At 41.8% G+C, this 19432-nt stretch overlaps 1 protein-coding gene across 1 annotated transcript in view; it reads right to left on the reverse strand.

Moving 5' to 3' along the window:
* Positions 1-1568: 1568 nt before the first annotated feature.
* Positions 1569-19432, reverse strand: part of LOC121279420 (disks large-associated protein 1-like) — a 253428-nt gene continuing 235564 nt past the window's right edge. The window contains exons 8-10 of the mRNA XM_041190652.1: positions 15841-15932; positions 15429-15581; positions 1569-4170 (exon numbers count right to left, since the gene is read on the reverse strand). Coding sequence (XP_041046586.1) covers positions 3955-4170; positions 15429-15581; positions 15841-15932 — 461 coding nt within the window. The 3' untranslated portion in view covers positions 1569-3954. The remainder of the gene's footprint in view (positions 4171-15428; positions 15582-15840; positions 15933-19432) is intronic.

The following is a 19432-nucleotide window of genomic DNA, read 5'->3' on the forward strand; positions in this document are numbered from 1 at the left end:
AACAATAGTGCTCACAGGAAGAGGGCAGTATTCTTGACAATAGTGTTTCACTGTGCTTCTGTGCTGATCTCAATGAAGATGTAAAAATTGCCCATAATGTCCCCGAGTTAGGAAGGGAAAAAGTAGCTAGGAAACCTTGCTGATTAAGTGTGCATGGGTGGACATCAAATGACTATAAGGCTCAGCTTCCCCTTCTTGTTTGATAGCATTCTGACATTATTATTGTGAATAATAGCCGGTTGTATGAGATACCAAAGGTGCCTGCCGATAATGAAACCATTCAAAGGGAGGGATCACCCCCTCAGACAAGAAATGGGGGTAGGTGTAGTGTAGATAAGTTATGTATCAGCACCCCTTTCTCCTCATACTTCATTGGATGAATATCCTGCCTGATGCCGTACTACACAAGGACACAAGAAATAGGAGTAGACCATATGGCCCGTTGAGCTTGCTCTGCAATACGATCATGGCTGATCTTGGGTTTCAATTCCATTTTCCTGCCTGTTCCCCATATCCCGTAATTCCCTGAGACACCAAAAATCCGTCTACCCCAGCCTTAAATGTATTCAATGATGGAGTGTCCACAATCCTTCTGGGCAGAGAATTCCAAAGATTCACCCTTTGAGTGAAGTAATTTCTCTTCATCTCAGTCCTAAATGATTGGCCCCTTATCCTGAGACTGTGTCCCCGTGTTTTAGACTCCCTCATCAGTGGAAAAAAACGTCTACCCTATCAAGCCCCTTCAGAATTTTGCAGGTTTCAATGAGATCACCTCTCATTCTTCTTAAATTCGATAGAATATTAGCCTGACTTACTTAGCCTCTCATCATAAGTCAACCCCCCCCCGCATCTTAGGGACTAATTTAGTGAACTTTCGCTGTGCCGCCTCCAGTGTAAGTATATCCTTTCTTAAATGTGGAGACCAAAACTGTGCACAGTATTCAAAATGTGGTCTCATTAAAACCCTGTAGAACTGTAGCAAGACTTCATTTCTGTGCTCCAATCCTCTTACAATAAAGCCAACATGCCATTTATCTTCCTAATTGTTTGCTTCACCTGCATGCTAACTTTCTGCGTTCCTTGTATGGGCACACCCAAGTTTTTTTGCACATAAACACATCTTTCACACCTTTTAAAAATATTCTGCTTTTCTATCCTTATGACCAAAGTGAATAAATTCACACTTCTCGACATTATACTCTATACTAAGACACACAGAGACCAGGCTTGACTCATATGCGTCAGGATCAATAGTGCTGCAGTTTGCATTTGCCCCTTTTAGCAAAGGAAGGGGAAAATCAGTATGAGTATTCCTTTCTGATTGGTCTCCTCTGATGCCTGCTGGAAAATAGCTGTTGGGTGTCAAGAGGGGGTTCAGTTGTCTTGTCATTTCTGGTTAAATAGCCTGCTGATTATCATTATCTAATGATGTGCATGCAGAATGGTCACTTAAGGGAGGGTCTGAAGTCCTGCCAATGCCTCTGGTAGCATTCAATGAAGTCTATGTCTTCAGAACAAGACAGAAGATTAAAATGAAAAAGGGTTTCAGACAACACATAACTCAGGAATTAAGTGTACATCATTTTAATTAAGTAATTTTTTTACATCATGGGAAACATCCAATTATTTACAGAAAACTTTATTTGAATAATTAAACACTACCATTGCACAAACTATTTTGAAATTAGAGTGGGAATTCATCTCAGGTTTCTCTGGTAATTTGCTTTCTATTCAGTATCCCATACTCCTAGTAATTTGAATTACAGAGAAATCTCTTTAGTCATTGATAAGTTAAGGATTCCATTTAAACAATAAATATAAATGAGGTAACAAAAATTTAACAACTTTTACATATACCATTCATCTTGAAATCTGACCAGTGGTTGGATACATAGTTAGGGAGTTTTATTGGGCCCAGTTGCCACAAGCTTTTAATCTTGGTCACACAAATAATTTACTTTTTCTTTCCATACGCTGTGGGAAGTAACATCATTCACAGTTACTGACTTTCACAAGCAATCAATGTATTCTGGTAGAACAGTTCTACTGATTCATACTTGTATTAAAAAAAGAGTGCAGGGTGACATCCACATATTGCTCTATTAAGCCCAGGTGGATAGAAAGTTGTGAGAGAGGCTAAAGCCAATTATTTAGGCCACAAGTGCAGAGAACAAGGAAATGCCACCAATGGAGATACAGGAAGTACCATTTTCCAACAAATTGTTCAGGTATGTTGTCCTCCAAATTCACAGTAAAGGTTCACCACAAACGAACATTGTAGGTTTTAAAATTTCATATGACTGTTTCCAGGTGATTGAATAGTGATGCAGTACAATGAACATTTAACATAGGTTCTCTTACCCAATAACTCTGAGCAAACCACATGTTTTCAGGGGTTGGGAGGAGGGCGGAGAGAATGAGGGGAAACATTTCTGTCTAGACAAAAACACATACTTGTTTTTTTTAAAAAAAGAAATTATTTTCATATCACATATGTATATATATATTTATAATAGGCACAGATTAATGCATTTAAGTAATGCATTACCAGCCCAGGTCTCCAAGTTCTTTAAAGTGTAATAATAGAAAATGAAAGAGCTTAGCACACTGACAAAAGTACATTACTTATAACTGGTAATTTTACTCTAGCAGCTACATCATTGGACACATTTCAATCAAAAGCATGTACAAATCGTAACAGTGAAGTATTGGATATTATAGATCAAAGGGAAATTGATAAAAGACTCAGTTAAAAAAATGTCAGACACCTGATAGGATCAGATCAGTTTGTTCTCAGGATACGGCAAATAATCACTAGCCCTTATCTGGTGAATTTTAGAAGCAAACCCCTCCTCTGTAAATAAACATCATAACCATGATTGGCAATACCTTTCAAAAGTATACACTGTATATTTACTGCATCACTCAAATGGCTCATTTACAATGACATGTTTATCGATTAGATTTTCCCATTTCCATATGCTCTTACCAAACTACTGCCAATTAAAAAGTACAGAAAGAAGCACTCCAGTGCTATTCTTGAATTTACATGGAATTAGGGAACACAAAGATTAGGAAGCCCATTTTACTCATGGCTTTCATTTACTCAATTTATCTAATGAGTTGCCTGCAACTATCCCATTTCGCTCATTATAAAAAGATTCTCTTTCCCAGCCATTCCTCCCTTTTGTAACAACTGCTGGAGCAGATGGACAATCCATGGGACATCTTTAAAATCTGCCATTCAAGATTTTAGTTTGTGTTTAATGCATCACTGTTAACCCATGTGCTTGTGAATGCATGTAGTTTCTGAAGGTTGTGCACTTCAAAGAACAAAAGACAATGTTCCTTGCCATTTGTTCATGGTGCTGTTTGTACATTTATGGTTCACTGCTGTCAAAATCCAGTTACAAAAGTGTGAGGTGTTAAGAGTTATGTATTCATCTATTCTGAAATAATTAATCTTGGTCCTAAATTCTAACATCTATGCTTAGGAAGACATCAATTTCCCAAAAGACCTTTCAGCAGTATTAAAGTGTTTTCTATTGCTGTGCAAACATACATTTTAACATTTTTTCTTAATTGTATTTAAACTACCATCAGTAGCTGAAACTTAACTGTATATGTGGATGATTCAATGGAGCCAGAATACAGAAATTACAAAAATGCAACAGCAACAACAATTAATGTGAAGCCATGCAAATGACATGGCAGTTAGCAAGTATTTTATGTAGCTACATTAATGGTAGAATATGTTAGAGCAGTTTACAATCCTTTTCCTGGGTTTATTAAGAATGCCACACCTGCTCATAACTGTCCTGATTTTTAATGCTCCAATAGGGCTTGAAGGGATACAAACACTTGGTTGTATCTCTAATGAACCTGTAACATGAATATGCTACAAACAACTCGCTCTGTGATTGTAAAGTTATCACAGTTACTATCCAGTGTGGCTTATAGTCTGGTCTGGGCCTCTGGGATATAGATCTCAATGCTGTCCGCACTCTCTGTGGCAGAGTTCTGTCTCACAGATGCAGCTCGCTTGGCTGCCATCAGGCGCTTCCGTGCCTCCTGCCTTTGTTTCTCTGTGGCTTCCAGCGATTTTTCACGTTTGAGGGGCACTTGACCCTTTGGTGGTTTCTTTGGCACGGGAGGGGGAATTCTTTTCTCCTGCAGTAAGAAATACAGTAGTATGTGAATGACATAGAAACGGTTCTGTTCTTCAGCTAGGTGCAACAAATCACAAACTACGCTATTTCACACAATTATTAGATGCATACAGCACCTGGCAACATTGTTGCTGTCCTTTTTTAAAGAAAACGTATCAAGTCATTATCAAAAATTACTCAAGTTTTATGGAGCAAAAATCGACACCGTCATATCACCAATTCACACAGCAATTATCTTTCTCTCTGGTGCCCAGTTACACCATATCAATATGATATCTCAAGAAAGGGAGGAAGAATAAAGAACATAATGTTCTTGTAGTTCTGCAGCCTTGTATTCAACTTCAGATTCTCAGGAAGCAATAGTTAAGTCAGAAATAGTATTTTACAGTTAAGCAAACAAACTTGAGCATTACGCGATCAGACTATTTGTCACATTTCTTAATTACGTGTTTAAACTCAACCTTAGCTCAGTGGTAGCTCTCTGAGTCAGATTACTGTGGTTTCAAGCCCTATTCCAGAAATTTGAGCACATAATCCAGGTGGACACTTCAGTGTGGTGCTGTACTCCTTGTTGAGAATGGTAGCTATCAGATGACACGTTAAACTGAGGCCCCGTATGGCACCTCAGGTGGATGTAAGTAAGCCCATGGCATTATTTGAAGAGCAAGGGAGTTCGCCCAGTACCTTGACCAACATTTATCTCTCAATCAACATTACTAAAAGAAGGTATCCAATCATGTGTCTCTTTTATTATTGTGGGATCTTGCTGTGCAAAAATTGACTGCCGTTACATTACAACAGTGACTACATTTCAAAGGTAGTTAACAGGCTGTAATGTGCTCTGGGATGCCCTGAGGTTCTGAAATGAGCTGTGTAAATAGAAGTTTGTTCTTTTCCTATTCAGAATTATTGCTTTAGAGCTGCAGCTCTATAACACTAGGATTCTTTCTGCAAGTTTAATTTTCTCTCCTCTCCTAACTTGGTGTGGTTCCATGCGTACAGTATTACCAACTGGATAAAAGCTTGCCCAAATGGCTGCTCGCCCAAGTGCAATCTACACCGTGACTGTTAGGGATGGGGGAAAATCTCAACTCAACCAAATTTTGCTGTCTTTATCTATTACAACCAAATATGATCCAACATCAGTTACCTGGTCACAATCAAGTATAGGAACTAACTCTTCCCAACCCCAGCCCAAGGAAATGATGATGCTAACTGTAGTACTTTACTCTTACAAATAAAAAATACCAGAAGGTTCAGGAAACATTCTGCAGACCAAGCAGCATCCGTGGAGTGAGAAACAAAGGGTTATGGTTTCTCTTCCCACCCCCTGCTATCTCTGGTGTTCCCCAAGGATCTAATTGTCTCCTATTTCTCATACATGCTGCTCCTAGCCATATCATCCAAAAACACAGCATTAGTTTCCACATGTACACTGCTCTACCTCACCACCACCTTTCTCAACTACTTGTCTGACATCCAGTACTGAAGAGCAGAAATTTTCTCCAAGTAAAGATTGGAAAGAGAGACGCCATTGTTTTTGGGACATGTCACAAATTCCGTCCTTAGTCACTGACTCCACTCCTCTGACGGGCAACTTGCTGAGGCTGAACCAGAGTGTTTGACTCTGAGACGAAGTTTCGATTCCATATCTGCACCATGACCAAAACCACCAAAATCCACCTCCAAAATATTGCCCAACACTGTTCCATCAGCTCAACCATGCCTTTGTTATCTCTAGACTTAATTATTTCAATCCAGTCCTAGCTGGCCTCCCATGTTCTACCCTCTGTAAAGTTGAGGGCATCCAAAACTCTGTTGTCCATGTCCTAACTTGCACCAAGTGCCATTCAGTCATCAACCCACTGTTTGCTCATCTATATTGGCTTTCAGCTAAGCAATCCCTCGATTTTAAAATTCTCGTATCTGCTTTCAAATCTTTCCATGGCCTCATTCCTCCCCATCTCTGTTAAAAACCTCCAGCCTTACGATCCTCTGAGATATCTGCGTTCCTCCAATTTTGGTTTCTTGAGCACCCTAGATTTTAATTACTCCACCCACTGGTAGCTGTGTCTTCAATTGCCAAGGTCTTTTTTACTTTGGAATTACCTCACAAAACCTCTCCATCTCTTTTAAATGCACATCAAAATTATCCCTTTGACCAAACTTTTGGGTATTTGCCATAACTCCATGGGCACGGTTTTTCAGTTGGGGTATGGGGGCAGGCCCAACATGCCGAGGCGTAAAATGACGCGCGATGATGTCGAGCGTGCGTCCTGACGTCATCGCGCAGTCCCACGATATTTCGTTTGGCGGGCGTGCCGGAGTCGGTTGTGTGCCTGCTGATATGTAAATGGCCTATTAAGGCCATTAAGAAAGTAAATGATGTCATTGGTAATGCTGCCCATCCAACCTTAAGGTTGGCAGGCAGGCAAAAAGGCCAAGTGGCCTTCGTATGTCTTAGGAAACCTCATCCATAAGCGGGATGAGGTTTCCTAAAGTTTTTATTAAATAAATAACATTTTTTCCCTAAATATAAAAATGTGTCACATGAGGGGACATATTAAATAAATTTTTCAACCATTTATTTAATTATTTAAACATCAATTCAATCAGCTCCGTGCCTCAGGGAGATTGAAACGCTCTTTCGCATGCATGTGCGAAAGAGCGCTGGCCCCGACTCTCCCTCCTCCCGCACAGGTAACGTTGAGTGCTACAGCTCACATATTATGCTGGACAGGCCTTAATTGGCCCGTCCACATAAAATGGCGGTATGGAGCCAATCATGGGCAGCAATCAGCTCCATGACTGCCCCCACCCACCACCTGAAAATTTCAGGCCCATGTGTGACTCAGTGTCAAATTATTTTTAATAATGGCCCTGTGAAGCAGTTGGTATGTTTTACTATGTTAAAGGTATTATATTGTTGTTGTCAAAGCTCAATGAATGGTCAACAAGCTTAAACATTAATAAGAAGTTATCGACCTGAAATGTTAATCCTTTGGCCTGAATTTTCTCTCCAACGTCAGAAGTGCAGAGTCGGGACAAATCCCGGCTCTGCAAATCCAACTTGTGATAAACTGCTCCGGAAGTTCAGATTTCGTTTTCAGGAGTTGGGTGAAAATGGAAGTCATGGTTCCTACCTCTGGAAAGGGTTTGGTGACTGCTGGGTGCAGAGATGGGCTGGGGCAAAAGGCTAGCTGAGGTGCTCCTGCACTTGTCGAAGCTATAAAAAGAAAAAAAAAAGCCCTCTAGCCCTCACCCCACCCCCACGCACACATGTCCCATCTATGCCAATCCATACCACCTCATACCCCCAAGCCACTGCCCATGGCCGGTCATAGCCTCCATGCCAACCCATGCCCCTCCACCACTGCCATGGCCCTTTACAGCCCCTTTGCCAATTTAGTGCTAACTCATTCCAACTCATGCCCATCACCAACACCCTTTGCCCTTACATCCTCCATGTCAACTCACCCAGAATCCAACATGGGCAGACCTTAGGACCTATGCTGAGATTAAATAAAGTTCTTAATTGTCTATTGATGAATTCACTATTTTTAAAAAAACATTCTCATTGATAAAAGTCCATTCACTCTTTTTAACTCCCTTTAATCCCTTATAAAAACAAGCATTTGTATTCAAAGTGCCACTTCAAAGACTTTAAAAGCACTTGGTGCTGTCAATAAAATTGTGAATTGACAGGCACCCCACTGTGACAATGATAGGTTGTGAAGTCAGTCATGCAGCAAAATCATCCTGAATTGATAATCCTCAGGTGCATGTCAACAGACAGAGTGAAAAAGCACTGATTTTTTAAAACAATGCAGCCAGTTTTTTTCAAATATTTAAATAGCAGGAGACTTAAATGCCTTGATAGCTTGACAATACCCTTTGACAACTGTTGCCAACTTTCTTGACAGCTCCATGAGCCTGACAGTTCCAAGAAGTTTATGTACTTTTCACGCACATTCATGTCTGATTTTAACAATCCCAAAGAGCACCTGACCTCTCCCAAAGGTGTCTCGGGACCATATCAAAAAGGCCAACCTACCTCTCCAAAAAGATACCCTATCTCTCTAAAGAACTCCGGTAAGTTTATCCCTCCTACCAGATCTAAAGTGCACAAATTGTGTTTTGGACATCCCACCAGCAAAAACCCGTTTTGACAGAGGCAGCTGTACTTTAACATATGCAGTTGCCTCCATTAACTACGGATGTGCAAATTAGAACGCGTCCCCAATCCCCCTCCTGCTAAATTGTGGGATTGGGGGCATGACTTCCAGATTCGGGTCTCTGGCACTATTATCATTAAGAAGGAAAGCCTCTCTGTGAAAATTCAGACCTGTGCTTCTTTCTCCACAGATGTTGCCTGATCTGCAAAGTGTTTCCAGCATTTTCTGTTTTTATGACAGATTTCCAGCATCTGCAGTGTTTTGCTTTTTATATACTCCTACCAGTGATCAGCTTCTGCAAATTCAGATGTGGAACAAGGATATAGCAGGAGCTAACAACATGAACGGTGATAAGAATCATCATAGAATGCTTATATCCTACTGTACAAGAGAAAGATATGATTTTTACTTTCCTGCTGTTGGCAGAGAGCATTCTTTTGAGGTGGGATCCAGAGCAACAAAGGGAAGTTTCTATTTTTCAAATACATGGACCATCTTGGTAAGTACTTTACATCTAAAAGTATATGCAAATTACTTAGCCATGCCATTTCCTTCTCAAGATGTAGACAAGTGGTCACATTTCTCATGCTTTGAGCTGCTAATGTACTGTTCATCTAAAATACAATACAGCAGCATCTAAATAGCTCAGTATAATACCACTATTCACTGGCTATTAATGTTTGACTGGGATTAAATCCTTTTGTGTCTTGGCTGAAGAAATCTGACATTAAGAGAGACAATTTTTTAAACCTTTGTTTTAAAAGCAAATTATTTCCATCCCATTTTCTCCCTCTTCTCCCAGCTCCATACCTGGGCAATGTTTCACATACACAAGAAGCAATCTGCTACATCATTTTATTTAAATATCACAGTCTGAATATTAATAAATATTGGAAAAGCATTCAACCTTGGCGGGGGGGGGGGGGGGGGGGTGTGGTGGTGGTGGTGGTGGCGCGGGGGACATTACAGCTGAGCGCAATTCTGCCCTTACTCAATCTCCTGATGTGTATTTTCAACCAGGATCATTGAATAGCAATTAGAAGCAGGAGCCTTGGCTATATTTCCCCCCTACCAAGCCCAGGGATACTAGTGCCAATTGTAGTGTCTCACTAGCTTCATTGCTAACTCAGTGCAGATGAGGGTTAAGACTGGGAGGGACCTTCTTGGTCTGTATGCTTCATTGCAACTCAAATTACAGCAAAATTACAATAACATCACGAGAATAGTAAAATTGTTTTCCATTTTTTTGTTTGTGAATCAAAGAATGTCACTAGGATGGCAGGATAATCATGAGCTTACATGATTTTACATGAGTTGACATAAATGTATTGAGCTGTAACTTGTGAGCTCCAGGGCATTATATTGGGGCCATATCCCAAAGATGTGCTAGGGAATCCCCTTCGGAAGTTCCCAGGTAAGGTTTGCACTGCAATTGCCCAGAAGTGCAAACTACCCTGGGCAACTGCCCTGCACTGGGAACCGTCCGAAAACGTGATTTAAATAGCAAAATTCGAATGGTTCCGACTGGGTACACCAATAGTTACACAGAAAAAGTTAGAAAAATTAAAACCTCTTCTAACTTCTGTCTTGTTCTAAAGGCACAGATGCACACCAACCTTCCCCACAGGACACCCCACCCCCGAAAGGTCTCCCCCACCCTCCCCAAGGGGACGTTCCCACCCCTCCAAAACCCCAGGGGTCTCCCTCCACTCCGTCCACCTCCCCCCCCATCCCCTAACATGGGACTCTCCCACCCCCAAGGGACTACACCACCCGACAGGAACTCCCCAACCCACAGGATCCCCCCACCCACCACCATGGGGACTCTTCTCCCCCACCCCAGCCGTACCACCAGGCCTGACTCACTCCCTTCCCCTCCGCCTGGCCTGACTCTCATCCCACATACCCCCCCACCCCGAAGCCGACCCAACCTAACCTCCCCCTCCCCCGAGGTTGGACCACCTCCCACCACCCTGAGGCCAGACCCACTACCTTTCCCTTCCCCTCCAACCCCAGAGGCTTGAACCGACCTTCCCAATGCTCCCGAGACTAAACCCCCCACCACACCCCAAATCCTATCCACTTACTTTATACACTTCTTCCTGGCCTTTCAAGGACCTTTAAACTTGAATGCACCTTTAACTTACCTGCTTTACGGCAGCTAGAGCTGTAAAATGAGGGCGTGGTTTCCTTGACTTGGCCAGGCTGCACTCGACGCTAGGACCTGGGCTGAGTCGGAAGGTCGGGTGAAACAGGTTTTTCGGGTAGGAAACTGGGAGCAGAGTGGCAATCCGATGCTGACTGCCACTCCAAGGAAGTTTAGACCCATTGATTATAAGCAACAGCAGTAAGTTTGCTATATTTTGTCACTTCTACATATTATTTGGGAGGTCAGTACACAAGCATAATAATTTATTTGAATTAAATAACTCGATGTGAACTGAATTGGCAGGAGGGAAACTCTTTGTCCGTCATTTATAGGTGAGGCAACAATATAAATGTTAACAATGAAAGGCTACAAATATCTTGAAATGTAGGGCAGCCATAAAAATAAAATAATAAATAAACAAAGTCTTTAAAAAGCCCATGAATCACTAACTATTCTTTCCAAAAAAGTGAAGGTCCTATCTGGTATTCCTGTGAAGAGTAATAACACTTAGTAGTTTTTCGCCCTTTTGAATGGGTCCTTGTGGTGTTGCAGAGGTTGTGAAGTGATGTAGAACAACCGTTTACACTTCACTTTTACTCAGTGATGCCTCAGGACACTTCACAGGGAAATCGATACTGAATGGGGGGCTGGATAGGAGTGGCAGGAGAAAAGGAAGAGGGTCAGGAGGGAGGTTAAAGCTTGTTAAAAGCAGAGGGCCAAAAGGATGTTTTAGGAGAAACAGCAGGAGGCAGAAATATGGTGTAAGGAACAATTGCTATTTTTGGTGCAGTGGGGTGCAGAATGAGTTGTTGGAGTACCAGAGGATGTGCAGATAAGCAAACAAACAAATCTGGAATAAAAATCTTTTATCAGTAGTAATAATGATGATGAAACTAAAAGATTGTTGTAAAAGTCCAACTATCTAAGTTATCTATGCCTCATCCATGCCTTTGTTATCTATAGACTTGACTATTCCAACGCACATCTGGCTGGCCTCCCACATTCAATCCTCTGGAAACTTAAGGTAATTGTAAACTTTATCTCAACTCACAGCAAGTCCCATTCCACAATCACTCCTGTACTTGCTGACCTGTATTGGCTCTGGGTCAAGCAATGTCTACATCAGACATATAAATACTGTAGCAACAAGGGCAGGTCAGAGGCTGGGAATTCTGCGGTGAGTAACTCACCTCCTGACTCATCAAAGCCTGTCCACCATCTACAAGGTACAAGTCAGGAGTGTGATGGAATATTTGCCACTTGCCTGGATGAGTGCAGCTCCAACAACACTCAAGAAGCTTGACACCATCTAGGACAAAGTAACCTGCTTGATTGGCACTCCATCCACAAGCTGAAAAATTCACTCCCTTCACCACTGACACACAGTGGCAGCAGTGTGTACTCTCTGCAAGATGCACTGCAGCAACTCACTTAGGCTTCTTTGACATCATCTTTCAAATTTGCAATCTCTACCATCTAGAAGGATAAGGGCAGTTGATGCATGGGAACACCACCATCAGCAAGTTACAAGCCACACAGCATCCTGACTTGGAACTATATCGCAGTTCCTTCACTGTTGCTGGGTCAAAATCCTGGGACTCACTTCATAACAGCACTGTGGATGTATTTATACCACATGGACTGCAGCGGTTCAAGAAGGCATCTCACCACCATCTTCTCAAGGGCAATTAGAGATGGGCAGTAAATGCTGGCCTAGCCAGTGACGCTCACATCCTGTGAACAAATACATTTTTAAAAATGTGACAAAAGCACACCCAACCCAGATGATTCTGCAAAGTCTTTCTCATTGACATTGGGAAGTTGTGCCAAAGTTGGGAGAGATGTCCCAAAGTATAGTCAAGCAATAGCCTGATATAGTCTTATAAAATTATATCACCTCTCACATTCCGCCATCATCATCTCTGGATCTGCCCTCCAAATGGAACAGGACATACGAACTGTACAGACCAATCAGCGATGATGGCGACACAATGGTACACAGTGGGATTTGCCACCGAAGTCCTTAACATTGAATGTGGACCCCAGGAAATCTCATGGCATCATGAGAAAGCAAACAAACGAAGAAACAGGAGCAGGCCATTCAGCCCCTCAAAAATTCCCCACCATTCAATAAGATCATGGCTGATATAATCGTGGCCTCACATTCCACTTCAAGTCACATACCATCCTAACAGGACACACATCACTGTTCCTTCATGGTTGCTGGGTCAAGATCCTGGAACTCCCAAATTAACAGCACTTTTGGAGAACCTTCACCACATGGACTGCGACAGTTCATGAAGCTGGCTAAGCGACACCTTCCCAAGCACAGCTAGGGGTGGATAATGCTGGCCTTCCTAGCAATGCACAGATCCCATGAATTAATTAAAAAATGTCCTTTATATGATGTAGAATTAGGTAGGCCTGCAAAGGGAGCAGAGCAGGAGTCCAGCACAAGGTGATAAAACCGTGCATAAGGGCTTTGGACTGCCTCCTCCACTCAACACTTCCAATTTTAAGGAGGGTGCCTAAAACAGGTGCTTGGCCCACATTTACATATCTAAGAGGCCCAACACTTGTTTTAGGCAACGCTGGAGAATTGTTACAGCAGAGAGGCCATTCAACTCGCCGTGCCTGTGCCAGTTCTTCATAGGAACAATTTATCCTAGTGCTACTCCCTGCCTTCTCCCCATAGCCCTGCACATCCTTCCTTTTCAGATAGTAATCCAATTACTTCTGTAATGTCTTGATTGAACCCACCTCTGGCGCACTCTCATGCAGTGCATTCCAGATCCTAACCACTCACTGCATAAAAATGATTTTTTTCATGTTGCCATTGCTTCTTTTGCCAATTGCCTTAAATCTGCCTTCTTGTTCTCAATCCTTTCACCAATGAGAACAAATTTTCTCTATTTGTTCTATCCAGACCCCTCATGATTTTGAATACCTATATCAAATCTGCTCACTACCTTCTCTTCTTCAAGGAAAACAGTCTCAACTTGTCCAATCTAATTACATAACTGAAGTTCCTAATATCTGGGACTATTCTTGTAATCTTTTCTACAATCTCTCCAATGCCTTCACATCTTTCCTAAAGTGTGACGCCCAGTGCTGGACACACTACTCCAGTTGAGGCTGAGCTTGTGTTCTACAAAAGTTTAACATAACTTCCATGATGTTATATTCTATGCGCCTATTAATAAAGTCTCGGATGCTGTATGCTTTATTAACCACTCTCTCAACCTGTCTGCCATCTTCAATAACTTATGCGCATATACATCCATGTCCCTCTGCTCCTGCACCCTCTGTAGATTTGTACCATTTATTTTATACTGTCTCTCTGCATTCTTCCTACCAAAATGAATCACTTCACACTTCTCTGTATTAAGTTTCATTTGCCACTTGTCTGCCCATTCCACCAACCTCTCTACATTCTTTTGAAGTTCTACATTATCCTCTTCACAGTTCACAATGTTTCCAAGTTTTGTATCATCCGCAAATTTTGAAATTGTGCCCTGTACCCAAGGTTCATGTCATGAATATATATATATCAGGAAGGGCAATGTTCCCAACACTAACCCTTGGGGACCTTCACCACAAACCTTCCTCCTGTCCGGAAAACATCCATTAATCACTACTGTTTCCTGTCACTCAGCTAGTTTTGCATCTACGTTGCTACTGTCTCTATTATTCCATGAGCAATAACTTTGTCCACAAGTCTGTTGTGTGGTACTTTATCAAATGCCTTCAAAGTCCATGTACAAAATTACCTTGGTCAACCCTCTCTGTTACCTCAATAAAGAACTCCAGCAAGTTAGTTAAACATGATTTTCCCTTAACAAATCTGTGCTGGCTTTCTTTAATTAACCTTCATTTGTCCGAGTGACAATTAATTTTGTTCCAAATTATCGTTTCTGGAAGCTTCCGACTGGCCTGTAGTTGCTGGGCTTATCTTAACATCCTTTTTGAACAAGGGGGTAATACTTGCAATTCTCCAGTCCTCTGGCACCACCCCTGAGTCTAAGGAAAACTGGAGAATTATGGCCAGTGCTTGCTCAATTTCCACACTCACTTCCCTCAGTATCCTTGGACGCATGCCATCTGTCCCTGGTGTCTTACCAATTCTAGGCATAGACAGCCTATCCAATACCTCCTCCTTGTCAATTTTAAATACTTCAAGTGTCTGAAATATCTCCTTTTTCACCATGACCTGCTCAGCATCTTGTTCCTTGGTAAGGACAGGTGCAAAGTATTCATTTAGTACCTCAGCTATACCCCCTTCCTCTATGCGTAAGCTCCCTTTTTGGTCCCTAATTGACCCATTCCTCCTTTTCCCACTATTTTATTATTTATATGCCTATAGAAGACTTTTGGATACTCTTTTACATTAGAGGCTAGACTCTTCATACTCTTTGTTTCTCTTATTTGCTTTTTCACTTCCCCTCTGAACGTTGTATATTCAGTCTGGTTCAACTTAATCTCTATCTCTTTTGTCATCCATGGAGCTCTGGATTTGTTTGCCTGCCTTTCCACTTCATGGGAATATACTTGTCTGTGCCCGAAACACTCTTATCTCTGGAGGTAGCCCATTATTCAGATATTCACTTCCCTTAGTGATGAAGATGAAAATTAACCCCCATACAGTTTGATTTGTGATATATGCTGAAGTAAATGATTTCAGTCTATTCAGTAGTGGAACACTCCAAAATATTCTTTAAAATTCCATTTCACAGTGTTGCTTGACAAGACAATGCTTGAGGTACAACGCATTTTATGGAATTATTGGTCACAGAATTTGTTCTGATTTTGGCATCCATTATAATTGTCACCCAAAACGGATCTGTGAAACCACTAAGGCATTACAGAAATAACTTGACAACACCACAGCTTAGAGAAGTGTATTTTGTGTTGGTTTATCTGGAATATCCTCGGTACCTTCTTTTCACGAAGTTCCACCTGCTTCCAATTGTTTGCCTTCAGTTGATGCAGCTCATCAAATTTCATACTGACATTTTCAATAGACAACTGCAACATGTCCCAAAATCCTGCCAAGTCTTGGGAGGTTAGTCGAGGACAAGCATTCGGATTCTGTGCACAGCAGGAAAAGAATGTGAAGGTTGGCACTTATTTTATTTCCTAAGAATGCATGCACAGACACACACATGTATGTATTTTTTTTCTATTAGATTTTTGTTTTGGTGGATTTTGCTATACCAGTGAAAAAAAACTAACTGGAGGTAAAACGATTCAGGTCATTCAATGTTAGGGTGAATCAGTGCTGTCATGGTTACAGTAATTTGGCCAGAACAAAAGTGATGGAATGCAGATTAAGGCAATATTCACATACCATGTTTTCTTCACATAGTCCACTGAATTGTTGGAACTTCTGGGACATTAAGAGCTGAGCACTTCCAATTGCACTTCGGATTTTCCCCAAAACTAAAGAAAAGCAATAGGAGGAGGATGTGATAGGCATTGAACTTCAAACAAATTGTACACTACATAGTCATATTTTAATTCAATAGCTAAGTCAGTGTTGGATGAAAATAAGCCTTCTGTGGCACAGATATAAGAAAACGTAGTCAGCTAAGCGATTAAATACTTTGGATGTTAAAAAGCACTTTAGCAACATTAGAGAAACTGTCATAATACTCATTTTCAGATAACCTGAAATCAATTACATTCTCTTTTAAAGAAACAGCTGCATTACCTTGCTAATGTTAATTCCGGAGAGTTAAAATGAGTTACGATTCCAAATTCGTATAAGCAAATTTTCAGGCCAACACTGTGTGGTAGGTGCTGGCTGAGGTGAGCAGCAGAATTCTGCCCTGATCTCAGATGCAATGTAAAAATTGGTTTAATGAAAAGTAAGGAAAAGTGAGTACATTAGATGACTCACTGATGCTTGGTGACAGAATTACAAATAACTGACGCACTATTTCATCAATGACTGAACTACTGAGAGGTCAGAGGCTGGGAATTCTGCAGCATTTAACTCACTTCCTGACTCCCCAAAGCCTGTCCATTGTCTGCAAGGCACAAGTCAGGAGTGTTATTGAATATTCTTTGCTTGTCTGGATAAGTGCAGCTCCAACAGCACTCAAGAAGCTTGACAACATCAGGACAAAGTAGTCTGCTTGATTGGTGCCCCATCCACCACCTTAAATATTCACTCTCTCCACCACCGATGCACAGTGGCAGCAGTGTATATCATCTACAAGGTGCACTGCAGCAACTCACCAAGCCTTCTTCGACAGGACCTTCCAAACTCACAACCTCTACCATCTAGAAGGACAAGGGCAGCAGATGGATGGGAACACCACCACCTACACTTATCCACTTTGGTAGAAGGAACAGATGTGCAGAGTATTCCCTAAATGGTAAGAGATTAGTAAGTGTAGATGTACAAAGGGACCTGGGTGACCTTGTCCATAAATCACTGAAGCATAACGTGCATGTGCAGCAAGCAATTGGGAAGGCAAATGGAATGTTAGCCTTTATCACAAAAGGATTTGAGCATAGGAGTAATGAAGTCTTGCTTCAATTGTATAGCAGCTTGGTTAGACCGCGACTGGAATACTGTGTAGTTTTGGTCCCCTTACCACAGAAAGGATATTATTGCCATAGAGGGAGTGCAACACAAGTTAACCAGACTTGTTCCGGGGACAGCGAAACTGTCTTATGAAGAGAGATTGGGGCAACTGGGCCTGTATGTTCTAGAATTTCGAAGAATGAAAGGTGATCTCATTGAAAGCTACAAAACACTTAAAGGAATAGACAGAGTAGACGCAGATAAGATGTTTCCCCTGGTTGGGCAGTCTAGAATCAGGGGACACAATTTCAAAATAAGGGGAAGCCACTTAGGACTGAGATGAGGAGAAATTTCTTTACTCATAAGGTTATGAAGCTTTGGAATTCTCTACCTCAGAGGGTCGTGGAAGCTCAGTCATTGAGTATGTTTAAGGTAGAGACTGATAGGTTTCTGACTAACAATAACGTAAAGGGTTATGGGGATAGTGTGGGTAAAAGGCATTGAAGTATTCGATCAGCCATGATCACACTGAATGGCAGAACAGGCTCGACAGGCTGAATGACCTTCTCCTGTTCCCATGTTCCTACAAGTTCCCCTCGAAACCACATAACAGCCTGACTTGAAGCTATAATCGTTGTTCCTCCACTGTTGCTGGGTGAAAAACTTGGAATTCCTTCCTAACAGCACTGTATGTACCTATACCAGGTAGACTGCAGTGGTTCAAGAAGGCACCTCACCATCACCTTCTCGAGGGCAATTAACGATAGGCAACAAATGCCAGCCTAGCCAGCGATGCTCACGTCCAATGAAAGAATGGAAATAAACTAAAAGCCATTGTATCCTGGCTGGTAAGATTACTGATTTCCCACAACTAATTCATATCCCTTTCATTGGTTTCCAGGCCTCACACCTAGAACAAGAGTTGCTGAGCATGTATAATGATGATGCCCAGAAGACCTCATGCCTTCTGAGAGTACACCACGACAGAACATACAGCCATATACAACGCAAATACTTGCACCTTGGTGAATTCATTTAAGCCAGTTAGTTGTGTTTTTGCTTAGTGATTCACAATTCACAAGAGAGCACAAATCGACTGTGTTTGCAGGGACAGCTGTGACGAGTCCCTGTACACAGATGCTTAATATTGAGAAGTAGAATGAAAGATGTACAGCACCTATTTTGTGAGGTACTGAAAACTATGTCATACACACTCTCCACAATAGTGGACAGGATGGAAGAATCCTATACCAACAATAGTGCAATAGTGGCCCAGATAATTGCAAGTATGCCTGCCGTGGGCAGAGTGGCGTCTCTGTGCAGCCCCAAGTATGACTGTCAAATGAGTCAATGTAGGCAGTGCCATAGCCGTGCAGGAGGTGCCACCTTAAACAAGACAATAGTTTCCTTATATATGAGCTTACAATACGTCACAGAACTTCAGCAAATTTCTCTCAGGAGCGCTGGCCCGGTAGAGGGATGATGGAGAAAGAAAACATGGAAGTGGGAACTCAATTCAAAGTGCTCCCATTTCTCATGTGCTGTCCTCAGCGTGTTTCAGCATGCTGACTCATCTTGTGATGGCCAAATCTGCACTGCAGAGGTGCAGCAGTCTTTAATGGCACTCAGGGCCTCCAAACTCAGGCCAAAAGCCCAAACACCCATTTCTACCTCTGCTGAAACCAGATGAGAAAGAAGTGGTAGTAAGCTAAAGTAATATTAACTTACCAAAGGTATGCAGATGGGCATTTGGCAATTATTATGCTGTTAAGTTTCCCTTTGTCATAATGGCACATGAAATTTGTTGATTAGCATCACTTCCACGACTTGCCCATTAATTATGTCCAACTTTCCCTTCCACTTGTTTTGTGATGAATGACAATACGTGTTGGTACACATTGGGTAGATATGCTGTGGGTGTTTGAGTGCTTGAAGTGTTGTTTTGTGCAAAGGAAAGGGGAGCACTTTGTAGGATTTCATCTTTTATTTTTTCCTGTGTGAGTCACCACTAGCTGAACATTTGAGCTAATAGGGAATCCCTGCAGCAATGCACATGGTTGATCTGGCAATGGGTCCCCATTTTATTGGTACTCTTTGCCCTCCTACTCTTTTTTTTTAATGCTGTCCTCATCTGCCATTGCTTGATGAGTGTCTCAGTCATCCTCCACCTCTAATCCTCTCAATTGCACAATGTTCTGCTGGAAAGAGGGCACCTCTATGATTCTGAACACTCTTGCTGGCGAGTGCTGAAAAACATTTCCAAACTATCTAGGCATTTGAAAAGCATCCTTAACAAGCCGATAGCTTGTTCGCATACCAGGTGACCACGTGGCTCCTGTTGTAGCATTTCTGTGTCTCACTTGTGGGGATGCTGAGATGTCATGAGCCGAGTGTGAAGAGAGTAGCA

Source organism: Carcharodon carcharias, chromosome 6 (assembly GCF_017639515.1).
Source record: "Carcharodon carcharias isolate sCarCar2 chromosome 6, sCarCar2.pri, whole genome shotgun sequence".
Lineage (NCBI taxonomy): Eukaryota > Metazoa > Chordata > Chondrichthyes > Lamniformes > Lamnidae > Carcharodon > Carcharodon carcharias.